At 49.8% G+C, this 22,534-nt stretch overlaps 1 protein-coding gene across 7 annotated transcripts in view; it reads left to right on the forward strand.

The window, feature by feature from the left end:
* The window catches only part of si:ch211-200p22.4 (phosphatidylinositol-binding clathrin assembly protein), a 37,958-nt gene extending 15,424 nt beyond the window's left edge, over positions 1-22,534 (forward strand). Inside the window, exons 6-20 of one of the 7 annotated variants that reach the window (XM_064326306.1) lie at positions 438-549; positions 1,041-1,147; positions 3,507-3,548; positions 5,774-5,859; positions 6,243-6,366; positions 8,587-8,720; positions 9,834-9,937; positions 10,910-11,023; positions 12,972-13,103; positions 13,804-13,834; positions 13,982-14,144; positions 15,171-15,194; positions 15,826-15,882; positions 16,305-16,421; positions 18,063-22,534. In XM_064326306.1, coding sequence (XP_064182376.1) covers positions 438-549; positions 1,041-1,147; positions 3,507-3,548; positions 5,774-5,859; positions 6,243-6,366; positions 8,587-8,720; positions 9,834-9,937; positions 10,910-11,023; positions 12,972-13,103; positions 13,804-13,834; positions 13,982-14,144; positions 15,171-15,194; positions 15,826-15,882; positions 16,305-16,421; positions 18,063-18,077 — 1,362 coding nt within the window. In that variant the 3' untranslated portion in view covers positions 18,078-22,534. The remainder of the gene's footprint in view (positions 1-437; positions 550-1,040; positions 1,148-3,506; positions 3,549-5,773; positions 5,860-6,242; positions 6,367-8,586; positions 8,721-9,833; positions 9,938-10,909; positions 11,024-12,971; positions 13,104-13,803; positions 13,835-13,981; positions 14,145-15,170; positions 15,195-15,825; positions 15,883-16,304; positions 16,422-18,062) is intronic. The other 6 variants (XM_064326308.1, XM_064326307.1, XM_064326310.1 and 3 more) reach the window with 6 other exon arrangements.

Below are 22,534 nucleotides of genomic sequence, written 5' to 3' on the forward strand. Positions count from 1 at the left end.
ATATGGCTGTTTGAGCCTGGGGAGGAAGAGGCTGTTCTTAAGACCGTTCCCTCGCTGTAGAGCCTCCATGCGTCTCATTCAGCATTCACTCATTCATCTCGTAATGGCGTTTAGTATGAGGGGGGGAGGGGTAGCCAGGGGGTCGTGAGAAGGTGGGGGTGCAGGGCTGCTTCGCTTCAGAAATGCATCTGTATTATGAGCGACATCAGCAAGGCCTGATGGGTAAGGGCAAACTGAGTGGCTGTGGTAGATGTGCGTGTTTGTGCACGTATATGCATGTGCTATGCTGGAAATACCTTTGTGTTTGGGGAGGACGTTGGAGAGTAGTGCGCACGTGTGTCTTCGTGTGATGCGTGTGTGTGTGTGTATGTGAATGTGTATGTGCGCGTGAGGGCCACGTGTGGACTCATAGTTGCCCTTTAAATCTCTTAATCTAGGCAAATCCCAACGAGCTGACCAATGGGGTGATCAACGCTGCCTTCATGCTGCTTTTCAAGGACTCCATCCGCCTCTTCGCCGCCTACAACGAGGGCGTCATCAACCTGCTGGGTAAACCTGCGCCTCGCCCCTTTTATTTCTGCTCCAGCCGACGTGAGGACTCGCACAAAGTGCTTCTAGAATTTTCCGCGTCTGACACGCCACCACTTTCATGCACTTTCAACGGCGTGACCCATGATTACTTGTGTTTTCCTCGCCGAATTTCCCGAGGCGAACCCGTTCTGTGTTCTTCCCAGCGCTTCGAGCGTGTTCCTTAGACATGCATATTTACGAGACGTCGATCCTTGAGATGTGTGTCGAAAGGGCAGTTAAATTATGAATGAGTGGAGTGGCATCAAAGCTCGGAGGAAATGCATCATGACAGGCTGACACATAATGGCGGTCCCTGGCTGCTGGTAGCGTTCCCATACAGTTGTGACCTCCTAACAGAAAGTGCTTCCCAGGCAGTCACTGTATAGAAATAAGCCTGCATGGAGGCTCTTTAAAGCTTAAATTATGGTTTTCAGTTTGAATGGTATCCCTGTTTTTTTTTTCCCTTTCAGAGAAATATTTTGATATGAAGAAGAACCAGTGCAAAGACGCTCTGGACATTTACAAGAAATTTCTGTACAGGATGACCAAGTTGTCAGAGTTCCTGAAAGTGGCCGAGGTAGAGTTTCTCCTTTTTTTGGTGCTGGGGAAGGGGAAGGATTGGGTCAGAATGATGAAAGTCTGTTGAGACACTGTCACCACAGGTTTGCACACACTCCTTTCCCAGCCCAAAGTTCACCTTTTCACCTCCTAACGGCCTCACCAGAACCCTTAGCCCCGTCACCTGGGCCCGGGCTGATGCTTTCCTTCTGGGACCAGCCTGGTCCAGCCCTGTCCACCCAGACAGGGACCAGAACCAGAACTGAACTGAACCCGGGACTGACGAGCTGCTTTTTCAGTTTAACCTCAGTCCTTTGGGCTGCTTTATAATGGGAGCCTTCTATGGAAGAAGATAGACGTTTGGGTCACTGAGCTCCAGGTTGCTGGTTGCAGGAACAAGGGGGCATATATTTGCTAATGGTGTGATGACTGTTTTCACTAGTAGCAAATGATTTTTTTTATTACTGATTAATCTCTGGGAACCAGAGAGATGAGTTTGCTCAGATTGCTTAGCAGAAAACCAGATGAACCGAAGTTGAGCAAAGTATTGCATAATTTGAAAATGCATTCAAAATGAAAATGGCTTGCTAGTAAATTACCTAAGCAGCCTAGTATTTATTGTCCTGGCATTGTAGTATTTATGTCACAGCTAGTATTAACTTTACATCCCTTATGGAAGACAGTTTTCTAATTGTTTTCAAATCTAATTGCATTCTTTAGCCCCTTTAGTCGCTTGTTGCTAAGAGAGTTCCATGACTCTTGACATAATTCCTCTGTAACCTCCCCTAGTGTTTGAAAACTCTTGCTGTCCGACATGCTGTGCTGTTCTGGCACATAAATACCTCAGCACGTAGTAACACTTGGGACACTGTGACATCACCTGAACTTTCATGAACTTTCATGTGGTTATTTATTACCCAGACAAGTCAAGATTACAGTTTCTTTGCGTGTTGCGTTTTTGTCCGTTTTCATCTTGTTAGATTTTTTGAAATGTAAATTCAGTTTATTTTCCGGCGTAGCTTGATGAAGCGCCTGACGAAGCTCATTTTGAGAGATGGTTACATGCAGAGGAGGCGCTCACAGAAAGGGCTAATTGGGGTATGGCAGCGGTGATGTCAGAGGGGAGGCAGGGAGGCAGGGATCCAGGTGCAGGGAGCCCCTCCCCCTCCTGCTGCCGGCTCTGTGCCCGGTGCTCCCAGTTTCACAGACGTGTTTGAGAGATCAGACACGACCTCTTTTCCTGCACAAACATCCACTGGCGCCCTGTGTGAAAGAGGGGAGGGAGGGAGGGAGGGAGGGAGAGGCGGGGAGGGGGGTGCGTGCCTTCTCTCTTATCTTCGTTTTATAAACCTGGCTGAACTGAAAGTGGGTTCTGTCTGCAATTTTTTTTTTCTTTTTTAATCCAGTTGGGAGTTAAACTGAAAGGGTGACTAGCTCACTGGCAGCGACGCTGCTCCTTGGCCTGCCCTGATCTCCCCTAATAGGGACGGACGACCCTCGTCCAGGGAGCGCGATTCCACTCAGCTGGAAGCTTTCCAGACCGCATTTATTGCCTTCAGACTGCGTCCAACGGCGTTTCCCCTAAAATAAAGAGCCTTGGAGTTCATGGACGCAGCACACCCACTTTCCTTCTCCCCTCTCTCCTTTCTCACTTCCCCGCTCTTTCTCTCCCTCCATTTCTCCCCCTTTCTCCCTCTCTCCGTGTGATGATGATGAGTGTAACTCCTGAGTATAACTCCGCTCTTCCTCTCGCTCCAGTGCTCCTCTGTTTGGATTCTCAGTACCCCTCTCCACCATCTTACCTGTCCATCTGCGTGCATGTTTTGACAAGCAGTAAATCCTTTCTTGTCTGATATTATTGGTGTTTTGTTCACTAGCGTTGTGTTAGCGGTGGATGGAAGGGGAGGAGCGACCCTCATTTGAGTGGGTATGAGCCCCACTTTAAGGGCTCAGGATTGTCTCGGTGTCAGAGAATGCATTTTCCCTGTTTGTTTGTCTTTTATATGCTGTTTTTTTGGATGTCTGCTTTTGCTGAACATTTTTTGTTAAATGTTTTATGATCACCTCTGTGGTTACATGAGTAGCATTACCACCCTGTGCCAGACATTACACACATTCGAGGCATTTAAGTGTGCAATCCCATTTCAGTCCTGCGCGCGTGTGTGTGCGCGCGTGCGTGCGTGTGTGCGTTTGTGTGCGTGTGTATGAGCATGCAAGAATCCCTTTTTCTGTTTTTATTTTTTCACTGTCACTGCATGGAGTAATGATGGTTTTTGTTATGTTTTTTTTCTGTTCTCCCCCCTTGTTTTGTGTTCTGTTTGTTTGTCTGTATGTTTGTTTGTTTTCGGTTGTCCATTTTGCCCCCCTGTGTGACACAGCAAGTTGGGATTGATCAGGGTGACATCCCAGATCTCACGCAGGTCAGTGCACATTTCATCTCCATTTCTTCCGTGTGGCTTCATTCAGGAACGCTGTCGTCCCCTACTCACCCACAGCCTTCACCTCCCCCTCTCTCCCTCTCTCTTTCTCCCTATCCCTCCCTCTCTCCCTTTCCTACTCTCACTCCATCTCCCTCACCTTACCCTACCTCTCTCTCTCTCTTTCTGTCTCCCTCCCTCTCTCCCTTTCCCTCACCTTATCCTACCTCTCTCCCTCTCCCCCTTTCTCTCTCTCTCTCTCTCTCTCTCTCTGTCCTCTCTCTCTCTCTCACTCCCCCCCTCCCCAAGCTTCTCCTAAGGCTTCCAGCTCGCCAGTGGCAGGCTTTCTTTGCCACCCCCCCCCACCCCGCCCCCCCAAATTTGAAATATATTTACACCAGCATTCACAGAATTCTGTTTTAAATTTACTGATATCCTTGACTTACTGAAGTACAAACGCACATGCACATATGACATTCCCATTTGTACACAAACTTATATTTACATATCTAGTATATTTACATAGTACATATTCAGTATAATATTTTATTATGTAACTGTTACTGAAATTGTTTAATAATATTTTGCAAAGAGCATGTCTTAAGTTTGGCACAAAAATACTGCCGTAGGGATGAAGGAGTAGCTGCTGGGTATGCTGGCGGTGTATTGGGGCTCTTTGTCTCTCTGCAGACAGCTGAAGGACTGTGCATTGTAGGGGGTGGGTCTCGTACATGGTGCTTGGCATGCTGCAGTTCAGGAGGCCGGGACCCTAAATCAGCCCCGTCCAGGCTAACATGGGCACTCGCTGCCTGCATAAGCATTTTAACCCGGGCCTTCGTACGCGTCCCGCGTCCCTCCTCTCAAACCCCGTGACTCGCGTAGGAAACGATCAGGTGCTAACTGTTATTTATTGAGGTGCGTGTTTTTCTTTTTGCCTGGAATCGAGCCGTATCAGCAGTGTGGCACAGCTGAGAGGGACCGCAGTTCCTGCTTTCCTTCCTCCTTTTCAAATGCAGACGCGTCACGAGAGCGGCCCGTTCCCTGCCGTCTGTGACTTACGGCACATTTCTCCAAAGTCTTTCCCTTTGGAAAAAAACGGCTGAGGGGAGAGCTCTAAATGATTTATTTCTTCTGAGGAAAGAATCCCCTTTTCTTTTTCTTTCTGCTTTTTTTTTTTGGTAGTTGTTATTCTTGCAGGTCTTTGCGAAAGCAAAGAGAAAGTATCGATGTTATTTTAGAAATTTAAAGAACCCGAGAAATCTTTAGCTGCTGTTTACCTGCTTGCCGGCATCCAAGTTGTCCTGATAGGGTTTAACTGGACACGCCCAGCTTTGAGTCTAAAGGCATTTACTGTCTACCCTGTGCACTATGAACTATACATCTATTCAGACACACCGTAAAGCATAGAAAAGAAACACAATAAAAGCAACACATTTTTAAGGTGGGTGGACCACGTGGTCACAACCCTTATGAATTTTCGGAAAGTCTTCTGATCCTGTGGTGTCTTGAGTTGGCAATACTATGAATCATAAAAATCATATGATTCATATAATAACTTGCACAATTAATCAAGTGCTGTCATGAAAATTGAAAGCTGTTAGACTGTATCTGCCTTTTAGTCCCAACTTAATATAGTTTTATAATTGAGTGAATGTAGTTTTTAAAAAGAAAGCAGGTAAAGGGAATGGAAGCCCGAAGCCAGCTGTCGGTATTGCGTGTGTTTTAAGCGGACGCACGTACGCACTCGTGTGGACAGGAACAAAGAGAAGGCTTTTGATTTGTGTGAGCATATGATGAGTCTGGGAATCTCCCTTCGGTCCGTGCAGCGCAGCGGCATTAACCAATCGCATTGCAGGCCTGTGCGTGTGCTGCGTGAGAGCTGAGCCTCGTGTGTGGGTGCGCGTGTGCGAGACCCTCCCTCCTCTCCCCTCCCCTCCCTCTCTCCTTATCTCCACATTTCCTTTTTTTCCCCCCTTCCTTTTTGGTTATGTTCCCAGAAGCCTGTTTAGCTAATACCGCTGTACTCAAGGCATGTAACCATGATTGTTTTGGGTAAGGGGGTTGTGTGTGTAACACATTGTGTGACACCTGCAGGGTGAGCGGGCTAATGTGTCAGTTGGCCTGTGCACTGCCGTGTGTGTGTGTGTATGTGTACTCCGCTGCATGGTGTCTTACCCCTGCCCCTCTCCCCCTTTCCCCCCTCCCCTCCCCCTACCCCATGCCCATAGGCTCCCAGCAGCCTCCTGGAGGCCCTGGAACAGCACCTGGCTTCTCTGGAGGGCAAGAAGACCAAGGAGTTCTCCGCGGCCAGCAGGTACGGCACTGTGAGGAGCCGCTGGCTGAGGAGCCCCTGACTGCCTCACGCTGCTGCTGGGTTCAGTGCGTTTTAGCCTAGCGTGCTATTCCTGAGCAGCTCATAGCGCATTAGTCCCCACCTCTCCGCTGCCAGCTAGGCACAGCCGGCTGAAATGGTCATCTGTGTGAATGTATTACTGCTAATGCGCTTTATGGTTCTCTGTATATTGTAGTGCCCTCAAACATTGCTATTTGTTTTGCTACGTTAGCGTGCAGCACAGCCCATTGCCCCAGACCCTATTCTGAATGCGCGGTTGCTTGGTTACAGTGCCTGTGGTGTGGGGGTGGGGGCCGGGTGAGTAGTGTTTTTGGGTGTGAGCTCCTGTGCTGTCTGCCCCGTAGGGCCAGCACCCTGTCCAACGCCGTGTCCTCGCTGTCCAACACGGGCATGTCCTTCAGCCGCATGGACGAGAAGGAGAAGCAGCAGGCCCTGGAGGAGGAGCAGGCCCGGCTGCAGTCCCTCAAGGTGGGAGAGACGCACGCGTGCATGCACACACACAGGCACGCACATGTGCGCATACACACGCAGTCAAGTACATGCCACACAGACACAGGCAATACACATCATCACACAGGCACACAGTGCGCATCAGCACAGTCACAGTAAGTACAACTACACACAGGCACACGTACATGTGAACACACATACACACAGGCACGCACATGTGCGCATACACGCGCAGTCACACATACATGTACACACGTACACACAGGCACACGTACATGTGAACACACGTACACACAGGCACACGTACATGTGAACACACATACACACGTACATGCACACATTCATACACACATACACACGTACATGCACATTCATACACACAGGCACACACACTTGCGCACACACACACAGAGACGCGCGTGCACTGCACTGGCTGGATTGGTTACACCCTCGCACTCTCACACTCACAGTCAACCAGTTCTGTCTCCCATTTCTCAAAAATGCCTCAAAACAAAAGAGGCAGTGCTTTAAACGCAGATTACGCATCTCGAGAGGAAAGAGAAAGGTGGTTTTGTTTTCTTCTTATTCCCTTTTGTTTATCACTTTGTCTGTTTGAGCACAACACAGGCTGAATGCCACGCTGGAGCTGATTTGGCCCCCGTGCTCACTCGTCCTGAGCCAACGATTAAAGCAACGCGGCAGCATTTGTTCTAATAAGAAATCGAAGCTCGCGTCAACATTTGAAACGACAGGCGTTGTGTCATGCGGTGCTCCCGGTCGATGGAAACGAGCCGCACCTCGAAGTGATCGAACGGCTCAGGCGCACGCAGACTGGATCTTTTGAAGTGAGGCTTCAAACACAATGCAGATTTTCGGCTGGAACGTTCCGATTCTCGCCGCGTTCCTCGTGCGTGCTCCTGCTGTGGAAGATGAGACTCTCGGGTAGAGAAGAAGGGGAATGTGATATGTCGGTGGTAACCAACCCTGTTCCTGGAGATCAGCCGTCCTGGAGGTTTTCACTCTCGCCCGAGCAAAGCACACCTCATTCAGCAGCCAGAGATCTTGTTGCACTGCTAATCCGTGGAGTCGGTTGTGCCTAATTAGGGTTGAAATGAAAACCTACTGGATGGTAGATCTCCTGGGTTGGTTTCCACTGCAGTATGTAATACTGGGCTTGGATGTCCCTGTATCCGGAGGACCATGAGTCCTGGCAGCGCAGGTACGACGTTCACCCCGTCTACCCTCGTCCCATCAATGATTACCCTCTGGAGTTAGGGGGTGGGAGTGGAGGGAGGGACATCAAAACTCTGTTGTCTCATGTCTGGTGACTCTCTTATGTTTATGGGACAGCCAGGCTTGTTTTGGCACGTTCTCACGGTAAATATTTGTTGGCTGGATGTTTGTGTGTAGTGCAGGTACATTTGAGAGTTAGTCAGGCTCTTGAGTAAGCTCAAGTGTGCAAACCTGATAAATTATACAGCATGTCTGCTCTCAGTCACAAGCGTTGTGTTTGGCACTCGGGAGCCAGGTTATTACAGGGGAAGGGAAATGAACTGTGGATGTGAGAACGAGACTGCTGAATCCTAATTATTTAAATTGGATATTTATATGTTAATAAGTATGTTTTTTAAAAGACTCAATTTTAGTACAATTTGTTTATTTTGCATATTTGTTGATTTGGTAAATTGCTTTGGCGTTATTGTGTTCTCTTGAACGGTGGTGCCGGTGAAGCACGTCGGGGCGCGGCGTCTTGAGTAGGCGTGAAAGGGTGATGAGGAACGTGGGCCGCGGTGCGTGTGAGTGTTTATGGAGCCAGTCGCCTGTGTCGGGGATGGAAACCTGCACTCCGCCGCGCTGTCTCCCTTGGTTACGTAACGTCACCGCCTAGCCGCCAGGAGCTCCGACCTGGCGCCCGTGTCTGGAGCCCCTCCAAGCCCCTCTCTCTGTGGGCCTCGGCAGGCCGAGGGGCCAGACCCCTGGGGCCGGACCCTGGAGACCCCTCCTGCCAGGCTGCTCGGCGCTGTGTCTCCCCCTGCAGGCGAAAGCGGGTAGCCCTGCTCACCCCCCCCCCCCCCCCATGGGGAATGTCTTTTGCTGATGTGCCAGCGAATGTGTGAGCAAACAGAATCTGGCCTCAGCGTGAGCTTCTCGCAGGTGCTTGTCTGGGTGAGCGGGTTCGTCTCGGAAAGCGGAACGAAGCGAACGCAAACACGCCCGTTTTCCCGCTCCGTCCCGCAGGACCAGCGTTTGAAGGAGATTGGCATTCAGACGCCCTCGGCCTCCCCCAGCGCCCAGTCCGTCGGCAGCACCAACAGCCACAGCGCCGCCATGGACCTCTTCTCCAACTCCACCATGCCCCCGTCTGCCAACAGGTACTACCCGCTTTCACCCTGTCTACCAACAGGTACTACCCGCTTTCACCCTGTCTACCAACAGGTACCCCACTGTCATTCCGTCAGGTGCTTCACTTTCACCTACTCTACCAATCGGTACCACGCATTCACATACTTCACCCATAGGTACCCCACTTTTACCTACTCCTCCAAACAGGCACTCCGCCTTTTACCCCTGCCAGCAGATACCTGTTTTAAGGGCTTATTTAGATGATAAGAGCTTATCGTGACCAGAACAGGCAATCCAGGCTTGTCTTTGACCTCTAGAATAGAGCGAGGATCTGGGCCACTACTGGAGGAGTTTCTGTGCTGTTCTCTCAACCGGCAGCCAGTTTAAGACTTAAAGTGTCTGGACTGTTTGGCCAATCGATAATTTAAATGAATCACTGAAGTGATACTGCAGCCCTCCAGGACAGGAATTAGATTTCCCTGGACTGAAGAGTATCCAGCAGTGTGTCGATCCTGGAGCCGAGCTCCCCAAGGCTCTTTGTCTCCAGTCAATGACCTGGCAAGCTCTCCTACTCATTAACATAGCTGTGTATATGAAAACAATTCCTGATATCAGTGTGGGATTTATATTTACCTCCTTTAATCCCTTTTTATGGGTCTAAAAACCCTCCATCAAATTCCGCCTCTGTTGAAGGAGGCTGACCGTTGCGTAACTGTTATGGATTATGAACCCGACGGCAGGAATGTTTGAAACGTCTTCTCGAAAGTTAGCCTGACGAATGGTTCACGCCGCCCTCGCGAAATATGCATGCTTTCAAAATGAAGCCGTCGTCCGAACCCAAACCAATTTCGCATTCTGATTGGTAGACAGGATCTGCATTTGCGAGTCGCCCTCGTCCTTCAGCGAGATTACATTCTTGGCCGAAAGTTTCTGCTTCGCCTAATTTGTCATTCGGGGCGATGTACGACCGTGGTGAGGTTCAGCGGACCTGTCGGGCAGTAGTGATGCTGCGAGCGGTTTTTTTGCCTGCCGCTCTGGGGAGGCGGTCCTTGTAGGCGGGCGTGGCCGTGTGTGGTCGGCGTGGTCGACCGTGTTCAGACTGTGTTCAGACCGTGTTCTGTGGCTCTCTCCCTCTCCACCAGCGTGCCAAACCTCAGCAGCGACCTGTTCGACCTCCAGCCTTCCTTCGTCCCCACGGTGCAGAGCACGCCGTCCATATCCACTGCAGGCACCAGCGCCTGGGGAGGTAAGGCTTCCCCCACAGTGCCCCCCGCAGGCAGACACGGGGAACTGTGGTGCATAGCGCTGTAGCAAAATAACTCTGTATCCCATGGACATCAAAGAGAAGGCTCAACATTGTTTAGACAAAATGAAAGCCAGAAAATTCCACCCCTGATGGAATTTTAACTGATGTAATTTCAAATAGCCCGTGAACACCAGAGTGGTTTGCCAGCATTATTTCAGTATAAATAACGTTCGCTCTGTGTGAAACCCTGTTCACAGGGAGGGATGCTCACTGGCAGAGTCTGAACTAAAACACTGTGCTCACTGTGAGATGTGTTGGTGGTGAGGGTTTGAGTGAGGTCCTGCTGGAGTCTTGTTGAAGAGCTATTTTGTTGCCAGCATGACAGAGTGGGCTTGTAGGGTGGCCAGCGCCCCCTACAGTCCAGCATACACTATGCTCAGGATTGCTCCAGTGGTCTCATGCTGATAGCACTAACGTGGTAGAATGCAAGGGAGCGGGGAAGGTGTGCGTGCGTGCGTGTGTGTGTGTGTGTGTGTGTGTGTGCATGTGTGCATGTGTGTGTGTGTGCATGTGTGCATGTGTGTGTGTGTGTGCATGTGTGTGTGTGTGTATGTGTGTGTGCGCGTGTGGTGTGTGCGTCGTGTGTGTATGTGGAGTGTGTGCGCGTGTGTGTGTGTGTTGTGCGGGTGGTGGCGTTGGTGAGTGTGTGTGTGTGTGTGTGTGTGTGTGTGTGTGTGTGCGCACGTGTGTGTGTGTGTGCATGCATGCATGCGTGTGCGTGCGTGTGTGTGTGCGCGCGTGTGCGTGTGTGCGTATATCTGTGTAGTAACTCAGGGGGAGTTGCTAGGCGGCTCTCCTGCTGTATCTGAGCAGGGCCCAGAGGGAGGTGGTGCAGGTGTGACTGTGTGAATCGGGGCGGGTGACGTGCCTGCTGTTGTTGTGAACTGGTGTGTTGCCTGCTCTGTCCCCCAGGTCTGGAGACCCAGCACGCCACAAACACCGCTGCCCTGGCAGCAATGAATGTAGATTTCGATGCCGTTTTTGGGACTAAAGTTGCCAATAACGATGTGAAGCCTGCAGCAGCTGGTAAAAAAAAGAAAAAAGATAAATCAAGCCTAATAAGTCTCACCTTGCTTATTAAGTACTTTGCTCAAAAATAGACCAAATTGCCCTTTTGCGCCTACTCAAGATGCCATCCTCACCTAATTGGGCGTTCCGCTGTCGCTGCAAACTGTTACTTTTACTCGCTACCTCTCTGGCTGTTGCGACTACAACTCCGCTTCTGCCGCTGTCCGTTTCCATTTAGTCAGAAATGTTTATTTTAAAAAGAGGAGAGAGAAAAAGAAAAGCCTTTTTCTGTTCCCCGGCGACGGGCAGCCCGGCAGTTTGCTTTTTGTTTTCCGGGGCCTCGGGTGTCGGCGCGGCCTCCTGTCAGGGCCGTCATATTCCAGCGGGGCTGCTGCTGCTCGGGTGGCTTTTAACGGCCTGCAGTTTTCTCCCATCTGTCGCGCCCCCCCCGCCCCCCTCCCCAAACCCTCCGAATCCAGGCTGGAATTAACCCGCCCGTCGCCCGCCTCTTAACTCTTTCTCCCCTCTCTTTTCCCCTCCTCTCTTCCCTTCATCGCTTCCTCTGCTTCCTGGTGTGTGTCCCCCCACCCCCCCTGCCCCCGTGCCCCTCCGTCCCCCTCCAACTGGTGAGTGTGCTTGTTTTTATTCTTCTTCGCTGTTTCTTGCTGGCTAAGCAGGAAGCCGGAGTTTATGAATGCAGCCTGTGTCAGCAGACTGTCCAGCAGCCGGCCAGCTGCTGCTTCCTAAGAAAACATTATTCCTTCCGCGCCCCTGTCTCATTCAGCTGGGCTGCCGGACTGGGGGAAGGGGGGGCGGGGGCTGCCGGCAGTTGTACGGGAGTCTCGGCCTGCGCCCGTCCCTCGGCCCCCGCGGGGCTCCCTCTCCCTCCTCGCGTGGGGCCTGCGGCTCCCTCTAGTGTAATTTGGCGGGAGCGGGCCGCCACGCGCCATTAGCAGAATGACAGGAGCCGCTTACAGGCAGAACTGCTACCCCGCCGCAGCTCCATCTGTCCTGCTGGCTGTAAGCAACAGGCCTGCATGTACAGGCGCCATGGCTGACCTGCAAGGGGCCTGCATGTACAGGCTCCATGGCTGACCTGCAAGGGGCCTGCATGTACAGGCTCCATGGCTGACCTGCAAGGGGCCTGCATGTACAGGCTCCATGGCTGACCTGCAAGGGGCCTGCATGTACAGGCTCCATGGCTGACCTGCAAGGGGCCTGCATGTACAGGCTCCATGGCTGACCTGCAAGGGGCCTGCATGTACAGGCTCCATGGCTGACCTACAAGGGGCCTGCATGTACAGGCTCCATGGCTGGACCTGCAAGGGCCTGCCCTGTACAAAGCTCCATGGCTGACCTAGCGAGGGCCTGATAACAGGCTCCATGGCTGACCTGCAAGGGGCCTGCATGTACAGGCTCCATGGCTGACCTGCGAGGGGCCTGCATGTACAGGCTCCATGGCTGACCTGCAAGGGGCCTGCGTGTACAGGCTCCATGGCTGTTGCGAACACATGCGTATGCCTCACATCAGGGCTGCTGTTAGTTGCTTGGAGCATCTCCGTGCCGTCTGGTTCTGTTCCCCAAAGACTGGCAGCTTTCGGTGCCAAGACAAACACTTCTCAAGGGCACCTAGGATTTGTTGGTACTTGATAAAAACAGTAATACTGCTGTACAACTATACAAACGCAATGTATGGGTGTCAGTAGGAATGTACAAAGAGTTATCTAATTAAAAACTATTTTAATAATTTCTTTGAACAATCCTAGATATCCTTACATTTCTAAGAATTGTAGGCTATCCTTACAATTCTTGCTTCTAATTGCTAATTGCTGTCCTTAAGCAAATTTAAAGACACATGCTGATTGAATCCAAGCCTTATTGTTTCCTTTATAGCTTAACTCTGCCTTAGTTCGCAGAGCTTCTCCAGTATGTGCATGACCTGGTCTCCCCTCTCCCCCCCGCCCAGGTTTCGATGCTTTAGGGGAAGTGCTGAAGCCCTCGGTGCCTGTGCAGAGCCAGCCCCCCCCTATGCCTGTGCACTCGGGGAGCAAACTGCTGGACAATGACCTGGACTCCTCCCTGGCCAACCTCGTGGGCAGTGAGTTCAGCCGTCCCCTCCGTCTCCGCCTCTCACTTCATGCACGCGGCATACGCTTAACCCCTTATGGTGTGAGATCACAAATATGTGATTAGAATGTTCCAGACTGAACATTCCAATGCTGATGTCACAATCACTACTGGTAACTGAAAGCGACAGAGTTCCAGCACGCTGATTTAGAAGTTTAATCTAGAACATTCCAAAAGACCGACTCTCCAATGAGGAGCACACGGTGCTTTCCCCCAAAGTGACCTACGTCCGGGCTGCTTTCATCAGCCGTTTCAAAGTAGATGATTGACACACAGCGTTGCCTAATTCATCTACATTATGGAAGACTATAATAAAAAAATAAGAATAACAATTACAATAGAACAGTTTTGTTAACAAGTGTTATTACTTGTCATGATAACTAATGGTATTTATATGAATGATCAGATAAATGAAAAAGATAATTACTGTTAAATTTTTGGTACTACATTGATTGATGATGATTGTTAATCTGATTATTAATTGACTTAACTTTTTATTGTATCTGTTCGTGTTGCGCGGATGTTGGTATATCTGGTATGCTACTTAGAGCTGTGTAAAAGCTGAATGGGACTTCTAAAATGAATGTGCTCAGTGGAGAGGGAGTAGCCCTGGGTAATGCTAGGCTCTGGGATCTGGGCTCATTTCTCTCTCTCTCTCTAATTTCCCATAGATCTGCAGTTTGGGGGAACACCAGCCAAAAAGTAAGTGTCTTCCTTGTGGAAGATGAGCGTGCCATTTTGTACCTGTATGTAGAGACATTGAAGTGGTGGATATTATCCGCTGCTGTAGCCTGCTCTTGTCGGCCTGGTTTGTTTGGTTAATTGGCCTCTGGGCTTTGCGTGGTGCATTTTGTTGTTTGGCGCGCCCACGTTCAGACCCGACATGCAGTGGACCCAGCAGGGCGAGAAGAAGCTGACCGGAGGCACCAACTGGCAGTCTAAGACCATGAGCACCACCACGGCCTGGAACCCGGGGCCCATGGGCCCCACGCCTATGCCTGTGCCACACATGGTGAGACGCGCACACATGCATGCCCACACACTCACACACACACACACACACACTCGCACACACAAAAACGTGCATGCGCATACCCACACGCACGTGTGCACACTCATGCATATCCATGCACACGCATGCATAGATACCTGCTAAGATGATACAGCCAGCTACAGGGCCTTGTTAACTACCTTCATAGCTAAAAAAGCTACATACGTGAGGCTATTCACTAACGTACCAGTAAGTTGTTACATACGCGTGCGCAAAACAACGTACCGAAGTGCACAATCATGTGTTGGTCTTGTGTCCAATAAGGGGTCGATATGTCCAAATGACGCCTGAACTGTAAACCGATTAATGCAAATTTTTGCGGCGTTGTTGTAATTAGACCAGTACAGGACCGGACTCCAGTAGTAATCTGGAACACGCGGACTTTTTGCCTGCAAAGTACAGCTGACAGATGTTTGCCTTCATGCCAGTCTCCTGTTTATTCGCGTACCCCCAGCACCTCGTTCGACCCGTTCCAAGGGCAGTTTCGGCTAACGGCTCCTTAATTAGAATGCGTGCTGCGCGCTCCAGCCCATTACCCGCGCCTGATGGAAGTGTCTGCCTGGGAGCCCGGCAAAGCCAGCGTTTCAAAGCCCGCCCCAGCGGCAGGTCCGCGGGACGCGGCCGCGCGGCTTTTCATGTCTCCCCGTCCTGTCGCTTAATTGGCTGGACTTTTTTGGGTTGTTTTTTTCTTTTTAACTGCAGCAGCGGCGGCGGCGGCGGCGCCTTGAATATTGACCTTGCTGCTTCGGCTCTGTGCGTACGGGGCTGGCTCTCGCTCGCCCCGTTTGATTCTGTCACTAACCCCAGGCTTCCTCTCTCTCTCTCTCGCTGTCTTGCCCTTTGCTCAACTTCCTGTGCGGTTGTCACTTACTCATCCTGTGTGTGTGTGTGTGTGTCCTTTTCTGATTTCTTCACCTCCCTTGTTGTTCTCTTTCTCTCTCTCTGTCTCTCTCTGTCTCTCCCTCCTTTTTTTGCCTAACCCTGCAGAATGGAATGTTCTATACTGGTTATGTAAGTACTCGCTTGTTAAGAAAGCATTCTATTACGATCCCCGAGAGTTGTCGAGTGTCACCCGATCCAATGTCGACCTTCCTGTTTGGCGTGTTTGAGATTTCCATGTGACACTTTGTTTTTTTTTGTTGATCTGGCTGTGCCGCGCGTAGTTCGGCTGTGCGGACCCTAAACGGGCCGCACGCTGCGGCGGTGGGGTGCCATTCCGTGTCTGTTTGTGCATGTCCTGAGTGTGAGCCTCCTTTGACAGCAGTATCGCTGATGTCGCCCTATGGGATTCACCTTCAGTCTGCCCGACTGCTCTGCACGCCTAGGGCTCACAGGGCTGTGTCTTTGCCTACCTGTCTGCCTGCCTCCCAGGTACTCTGTGCACAAGCCTGTGGGAAGGCCTTGGACAGAGGAACCCAGGCAACAGTTATGCAAAGTGAACCTCTCTTATTGAAATTGGGATTTTTTTATTCTCCTGCTGAATCCTTTCTGGATGCACAGTTTTGCGGTGTCTTATCAGGAAGAATAGGCCTCTTAAGTCCGGCTTCGGCCTCTCGGTGCGTGCTGTGGTCAGTAGACTTCTTGACGAAGGCCATCCTCCTCCTCCTCACTGTTCTCTCTCTCCGTCCCGCCCCCTCCCCAGGCTCCTGCTCCGATGGCTTTTCCCATAGCGACACCTCAAGTGCCTGTGTATGGAATGGTGAGCATCGCTTCTGACCTCTGACCTTTGACCTTTCACCTTCACCCCCTGTGAGAAACCCTGGTTTAAATGTGTATATAGTACTACAGTATGAAACTGTACTGCTGCTTTATACAATATGTACATACTTCCCCTCAATGAACTCTTTCTGAATAATAATAATCATAGTCATCATCATCACCACCATAATTATAATAGTAATGGTAATGAATTGTGTTCAGATAGAATAATTATAATAATGGTAATAGATTGTGTTCGTATGGCTCATTTCCTCTCATGATCTGTAAAAGCGCTTCTCAGTGTGGTGAGGAAGCTGCTATCGGTGCGCCGTGCTCGGGTTGCCAGGTTTCGGGCCTCGCGTGCGGCCTTGCGTCATCTCGCTGATGGCAGTTTGTCAGCCGCTCTTCCTCCGGCCTCCTCAGGTTCCGCCTCAGATGGGGCAGATGGGCGGGGTCCAGATGATGGCGCCGCAGCCAATGATGTACAACCAGCCTGTTCTCAGACCCACCAACCCCTTCGCCCCCATCCCCGGAGCGCAGGTACCCCTTTCACCCCCGCCGCTGCACCCCGAATCTGCCTCCTCACCTGTCCTGGCTCAAATAACTATTTAGACCTCCCTAAAATCCCTACTCGTGACTGCCAGCTTTGAACAAAATCTCTAGTTTCACTTGTATTCACAACAGTTACTATTATTTAACCTTTTGAAGAGTCCGTTTTCAAATGCTTTTTTTTCAGAATCCTAAGTCAGTGTTCTAGAACTCCATTACTAACAATTACCAGTAGCGATTGTGACGTCATCCGAATGTTCAGTTAAGAATCACATATTTGTGGTCTTGCACATTAAAGGGTTAATATGATTGTACGTTATTAGTATTATCGGTTACTGTAAGAGATCACTGAAGGGGTTACCAGTTCTTTGCTCTGGGGATAGCTGAAAATCAGCCGTCTTTGTAAACATGGTAATTGATGGCCAAGTGCTTGGAATTATGGACATAATGCATAAAGCATACAAGCAGTTGGCCACATTAAACTTACATTTGATATTAAAAAATGTATTAAGAAAATGATACAGGGGTTGCCACAGAAGCCCAGCTCAGCTATTATTTAAACAGCCCTATTCTGCATTATTACAATAAACACCGACTCTGAATGCAATCCAGCCATCAGTGAAGTCAGACTTGATTATATGTTTACTCTGTAATGGCCATTTCGGGGGTGCTTTCTGTGCGGGGGAGAATAGCAGCAGTTTACCTCCTGCTTTGCTTAAGGCTTTAACCTGCGTGTGTAACTGGCGCCCGGGGGTAGGGAGGTGGAGGAGGCGCAGGTGTGCGCTGCGCGGGAGGTGAAAGTGGGAGGTGCTAACGCGAGCCGCGGGGCGGGACAGAGCGGCCGCGCTGCAGCCGGGCGCCATGGTAACGACCCGCGCGCGGCGGGGTTCACGAGCGTCCGCTGCTAACGGCGCGGCGCTCCCCGTTTCTCACGGACCCGCCCCCCCCCGGGGTGCTTCCAGAACTCTCCGCTCCCGCGCGGCTCTGGCGCGCTGCTGCTGCTGCAGCCTCCGTCAGCGCGAGGAGAACGCACGTCCGCACGCGCTCTCCTCCGAGGCCCCGCCCGCCGATGGCCGCGCGCGTCACGCCTGTTCCGTGAGCGTGGTCCCTGGGCGAAAGATCGAGGAAGACGAGCCGTTTCCATGTCCATCTTAACGGGCCTGCGTCGGGCCTGTCCTGCAGCTGCTTAAAACACAGCTCAGAAACGCCTGAGGCATTGAGGACAGCGTCAATAATACATGTGGAGACGCAATAAACATGAATAAATGAAGCGGCAGAGGAGCTGTTGGGTCGGCCCGTGGAGTCGATTGGGGACAGGGCTTTCGTAGGAAATAGCAGGTGGGGACAGTGACCTCACACAGTGAGAAGGCGGGTAAACTCCTCCCCCCCTGGGAGATTCTATAGCCAATCAAATAGCTTAGAAATACTGGGCAGCAGTATCTGGAGATAGCAAGCTTTTGAATTTTCAAGCCTTATCTTTTATTTCCGGTCTTATATCTTTCAATATCTTAGCAGTCGTTATATTCTGTATTAGTTTTAACATGTTTAAAAAAAAATAATAAAAAAAAATCTGTTGTGTGGCAAAAGAAGTCTGATAATTGACCTGCGCCTTTGCTGTCTTCGTCTTTGCAGATGCAGTTCATGTAGTAACCAGCAAGGGACTAGAACACCCGACGCAATGGCGGAGTCCAACCAGGAGGAGCGAAGAGAGACAGAAACGAGATGGCAAGACTTGACACCAAATACAGGGGAGGGAAAGAGAAGACGAGCGTGCGCTGAGGAAGACTGGCTCGTGCCGCGCCCGCTCACTTCCTGTGTCTGAAACAGCTCCTCCCACCCACACGCCCAGCTCACGCCGCGCCCCCTCCGCCCACAGTCACATGACCGCATACCCGCTTTTCATTTTCAACTAATTTGGGATTTCTTTTTTTTTACGCAGTTACATTTTATAGAAAAGGGGCATGATAGGTTAGGTGGCACTGATCGCCACTGAGCAGTATATATATAGATATATATATTTAAAGTTTGTGGTGATTTTATGTCCTGGTTTAGTGTTCTGTTTTAGGTTTGGGGTTGGGTCATTAGGTCACTTCTGGTTCCTGTGGATGAATCTGTTACAGCAGTATTGGTGCTTTTGAGGAGGTGTAACAGCGCCCAAAGCTCTTACTGGGGCCTACCAGGGAGGCCTGCCTGCTCTGTGTGCAAGTCTTGTCCACGAGGATCCAGTTTTGGCTGGCTTTGTCGGCCTCTTTTGAAACCTTTGCTATTTTGTTTCCCACGTCCAGACTACAGAATTGATTCTGAAAGTAAAGAGTAAATGTTAATGTTGATGAAATGAGTGTTTGTTTGTTTTTTAAGGTCAGTTGTTGTCGGGAAAGGGCTATCAAGAGTTGGCACACTGTTTCCTCAAAGCACTTGAGCTAGACTATGTTAACCTCTCTGAGGACCATTTAGAGTTACTAAAATGTGGGATAAAAAAGTGTTTTGACACGCGTTTCTTTATGTTACTGAGGTGGTCACCTTTAGGGTTTGCCCCGGAATCTTCTAAAATATAAAATTTTTTTTTAGTTGGTCATTTTTTTGCCCCCTATTTCCGTTCCCGTCCTGCCCCACAGGAAGTGGCGGCGGCGTTTGCTGCGGCTCGCGTGATTGGTTGAGGGGCGGCTGTTTCAGACAAACGTCAGAGCGCTCGCGGTGGGAGAACGCCGCCCGTGGACGCCACGAAGACCCGCTCTCCTCCTCTTTCTCTGCTCGCCATCTCCGCCTCTGGAAAAGAGACTCCGAAATATGATGTCATTCCCTTTCTTGTGCTCTGTTGTAGCTTGTAAATAATGTTCTTCCTACATGCCTGGAACATGGAACCCCTCACCCCTGTGCCTGCCCCCCACCCTTACCCCTCCCTGTCTTTTTTAAGGCTCGCCGAGTTCACCTTTCCGTACTAAATTAGCATTTTCTACGAGGTTTATTTGTGTATTGGTTCTTCAGAAAGGAAGCGGTGAAGGTGTCCTTGAATTAATTTTTATTTTTTATAGCCAAAGCTTCAGTTTTTGCAGCGTAGAGTCTCCCCCCCTCCCCCCCCTCTCAGAAGCTTAGCAGCAGTCCAGAGTGGTCCAGATAATGGATTTTGTTACTTTTATTTTTTCAGGTTTTCTTGTGCTTTGATTAGCATGCTGTTGCCTGGACAACGCCTGTTTGGCAGGCGCCAGGCCCTTGAGCCACGACAGGTTTCCCCGGGTCTGCGTAGCAGCCCAGCTGATGTAACCGCCACGTTGTCGTCTGGATACGAGGCTCGGATCAGTCCCTCAAGTAGCTTTTTGAAACAAAAGTGACTTTTTTGTTTTGCTTCCCCCGTTCCCTCAAGTGTCCTGCTTGATAGGGAGGGGGGGGGGGTATTTTTTGCACACTGACCGAGGTGATTTTTTATGAAATGTCAGAGACACCCCATCACTGTGTAAAGAGAGGGAGCAGGGTGCACACATACTGAGGGGGGGGGCCTTGTTATATTACTGGTGTTGTCTTTGGAGGGTGGGGAGGGTAATTTGGGGGCACTGGTGGGCTAGGAGGTGGGTGATGGTCTGTTTGTGCTGGTGGGTGTTCATGTTGTTGTCCTTGATGTCTAAGAGACATTATAGATCGTGTGTGAGACAGCATCTCTGTTTGTACAGCATTTAGCACAAAATTGAAAAACATCAAGGTAGTCAAATAAATGATGTAACAAAAACTGCACAAAACTGAAATGCCAATAGCTGGAATGTAGTGGGAGTGAGGGTAGAGAAATATTTTGTTTTAGGTAATATAATGACCCTAAAAATTGTTTGGTTTTCAAAAGAACACACATTCTATGCTTTTCTTTTTGAGAATTTACTTAAGAATTGACTATCCTGTCGGTCGAAAGACCAGTAGAATACAAAAAAACAGGGTAACGCCCCCTTCCCCCTCCCGAGTGAGATTTCTGCACTCCAGTGTGTCCCGGCCTGGGCAGATTTCACCCTTTTCCCCCCTCGCTCTCGTGGCCAGTCGTAGTCCCCGGTGAGTAGTCCTGTGCTGTAACGTGTCTGACCTGTCCGTCTGTCCGGTAGATTAGTTCCACTCCAGCCCGATTGGCTACTCAGGACCATTCTGTTCCGTGATTGGCTGTGGCTCTGCAACCCTGGAGCCACTCAGATCACTTCTGTGCGTGTTTCCCGCCAAACGTTTTCTCACCATGAATGTTTCTGCTGTTATGAATCCTGTTCTAAACCGGAAGTAAGAGACCAGTTCTGTCGTGTTCACTCTTGTGCTCCACTCAATGTGTCGGTGTATGCCCTCGGTAGATGATAAAAGTTTCACGCGGTAAAGATTTAATCTTTTATTTTTTTTTGTGGCTTTGGCAGAGGGTGAGTATAGGCGTTTGTGGACAGTCCTAGCGCTTCACCAGGGGGGGTAAAATGGCCGACAGCCGCTGGAGAGGAATGGCCAAATTTTTCCACAAAGCTCCTCTATAAAGTATGCAAACTGCAATCAGATTTTGGGGTGTTAAAACACAGAGGCTGATTAGCACAGCTCGTCACGCCTTTTATTCCCGATCAGTCCCTTTTTATACCGATATATAGTCAGTCTTTTGCATGGATTCCAGTCCTACTGTTGTGGAGGAACTTGGTGTTCAGTGAAAAAGGATTTGGGGTGATGGGGAGGGGAGGGAGGGAGGAGGGGTCAGAAAGAAAGAGAGAGGGGAGGGGGGAGAGGGAGAGAGAGAGAGAGACCAGGAAAGAGTCATGGCTTGGAAACTCCTTTCTCTGGCTGCATGGTTATGTGTTGTGTTGTTTCCCCTTTAAAAGCATGAGCTTGAATGTCGTGAAGTTGATCAAGTGTGTGGGGCGGTCGTCCTGTTTTTGGGGAGCTGAAGAGACTGCCGAGACATGGAGGCGAGACTCAAAAGAACAGCTAGGCCAAGCATGGTAGTCTTTGCCCTTGCGCAGGTAGTCGCCGTTTTAAGGGAGGTTTTTCTGACTGGGCAGTTAACTGTCCACTCATCAGACTCTGCACCCTGATGTCACCCCTGTCACCGAACCTGTAATATATGCATACACAGTACAGTACTCGCAGCTGACATACCTGAGGTGAAGCCACACCAGTGTTTCCAAAGATGACATCCGTCCTCATCTTGTTGCAGGAGCTTGTTTCCGTACTCGCCTCTCTGGCGCCCTCTGTTGGTGACTGCGTGTCCTTCACGCGTCCGCCAGTCGTCTGGGTTTTTCCGTTCTAGCCTGTTACTCGTTACCATTGCTGCACTTCTTAGCCTGATTTCCACTGCAAGACCTTAGCGCTGGCTGCGGGTGGGCCGCGGGTGGTGACCTGATTCAGTTCGTAATGTGACATTTTTGGAGCCAGTTGGAAGACCTGTACTTGAATGCATGGGGATGTGAATAGTGCACAACTGTGCCCTGCCTCTCTGTCGTCAGGGAATATTAGAATGAGAATGGAATTGTTTGTTTTTGGGCACTCATTTTGTAAGTGTTTATGTCAAATTGTATGCACATTTGTCATTTTTTTCGCAAGTTTTTTTTTTTTTTTTTGCTCTTCTGTTTGCCTTGCATATTCAGTTTGTATCCGTACTCTACAATGCATTGTTTTATCTTTTATTTTATGGACGCAAGATATATTTGCATAATATATATATATACACATACTCATACGCACGCTAACATGCACGCACATACACACATACACACACACACAAACATACTCTCTCACACACAAACACACACACATGCACTCATGCACACTCACACACACACGCACACACTGAAAAACCATTTATTTGTATTTCACTGAAGGGTGAAGAAGACTTCTGCTTGGTTCAGTTCATCTTTGATGCCAAATGATTTCCTCTGTTTGTGGTGAATTTAAAGTCAGACCCAGACCGTCCAAAGGTTTATTTTTTTTTCCTTTTGTACATTTTTTATTTATAAAAGCAGAATATCAGGATTTAAATTAGCATACAAAAACATTACAGAAAATCATGGGCTTTTATTTTCTATGCATAAATATTTCATACGGGGTCACATACAGTTTTGTTTTTTGGAAAAAACTATAAATAAAAAAAGTCATTTGCCGTTCCTAAA

Source organism: Anguilla rostrata, chromosome 3 (assembly GCF_018555375.3).
Source record: "Anguilla rostrata isolate EN2019 chromosome 3, ASM1855537v3, whole genome shotgun sequence".
NCBI lineage: Eukaryota > Metazoa > Chordata > Actinopteri > Anguilliformes > Anguillidae > Anguilla > Anguilla rostrata.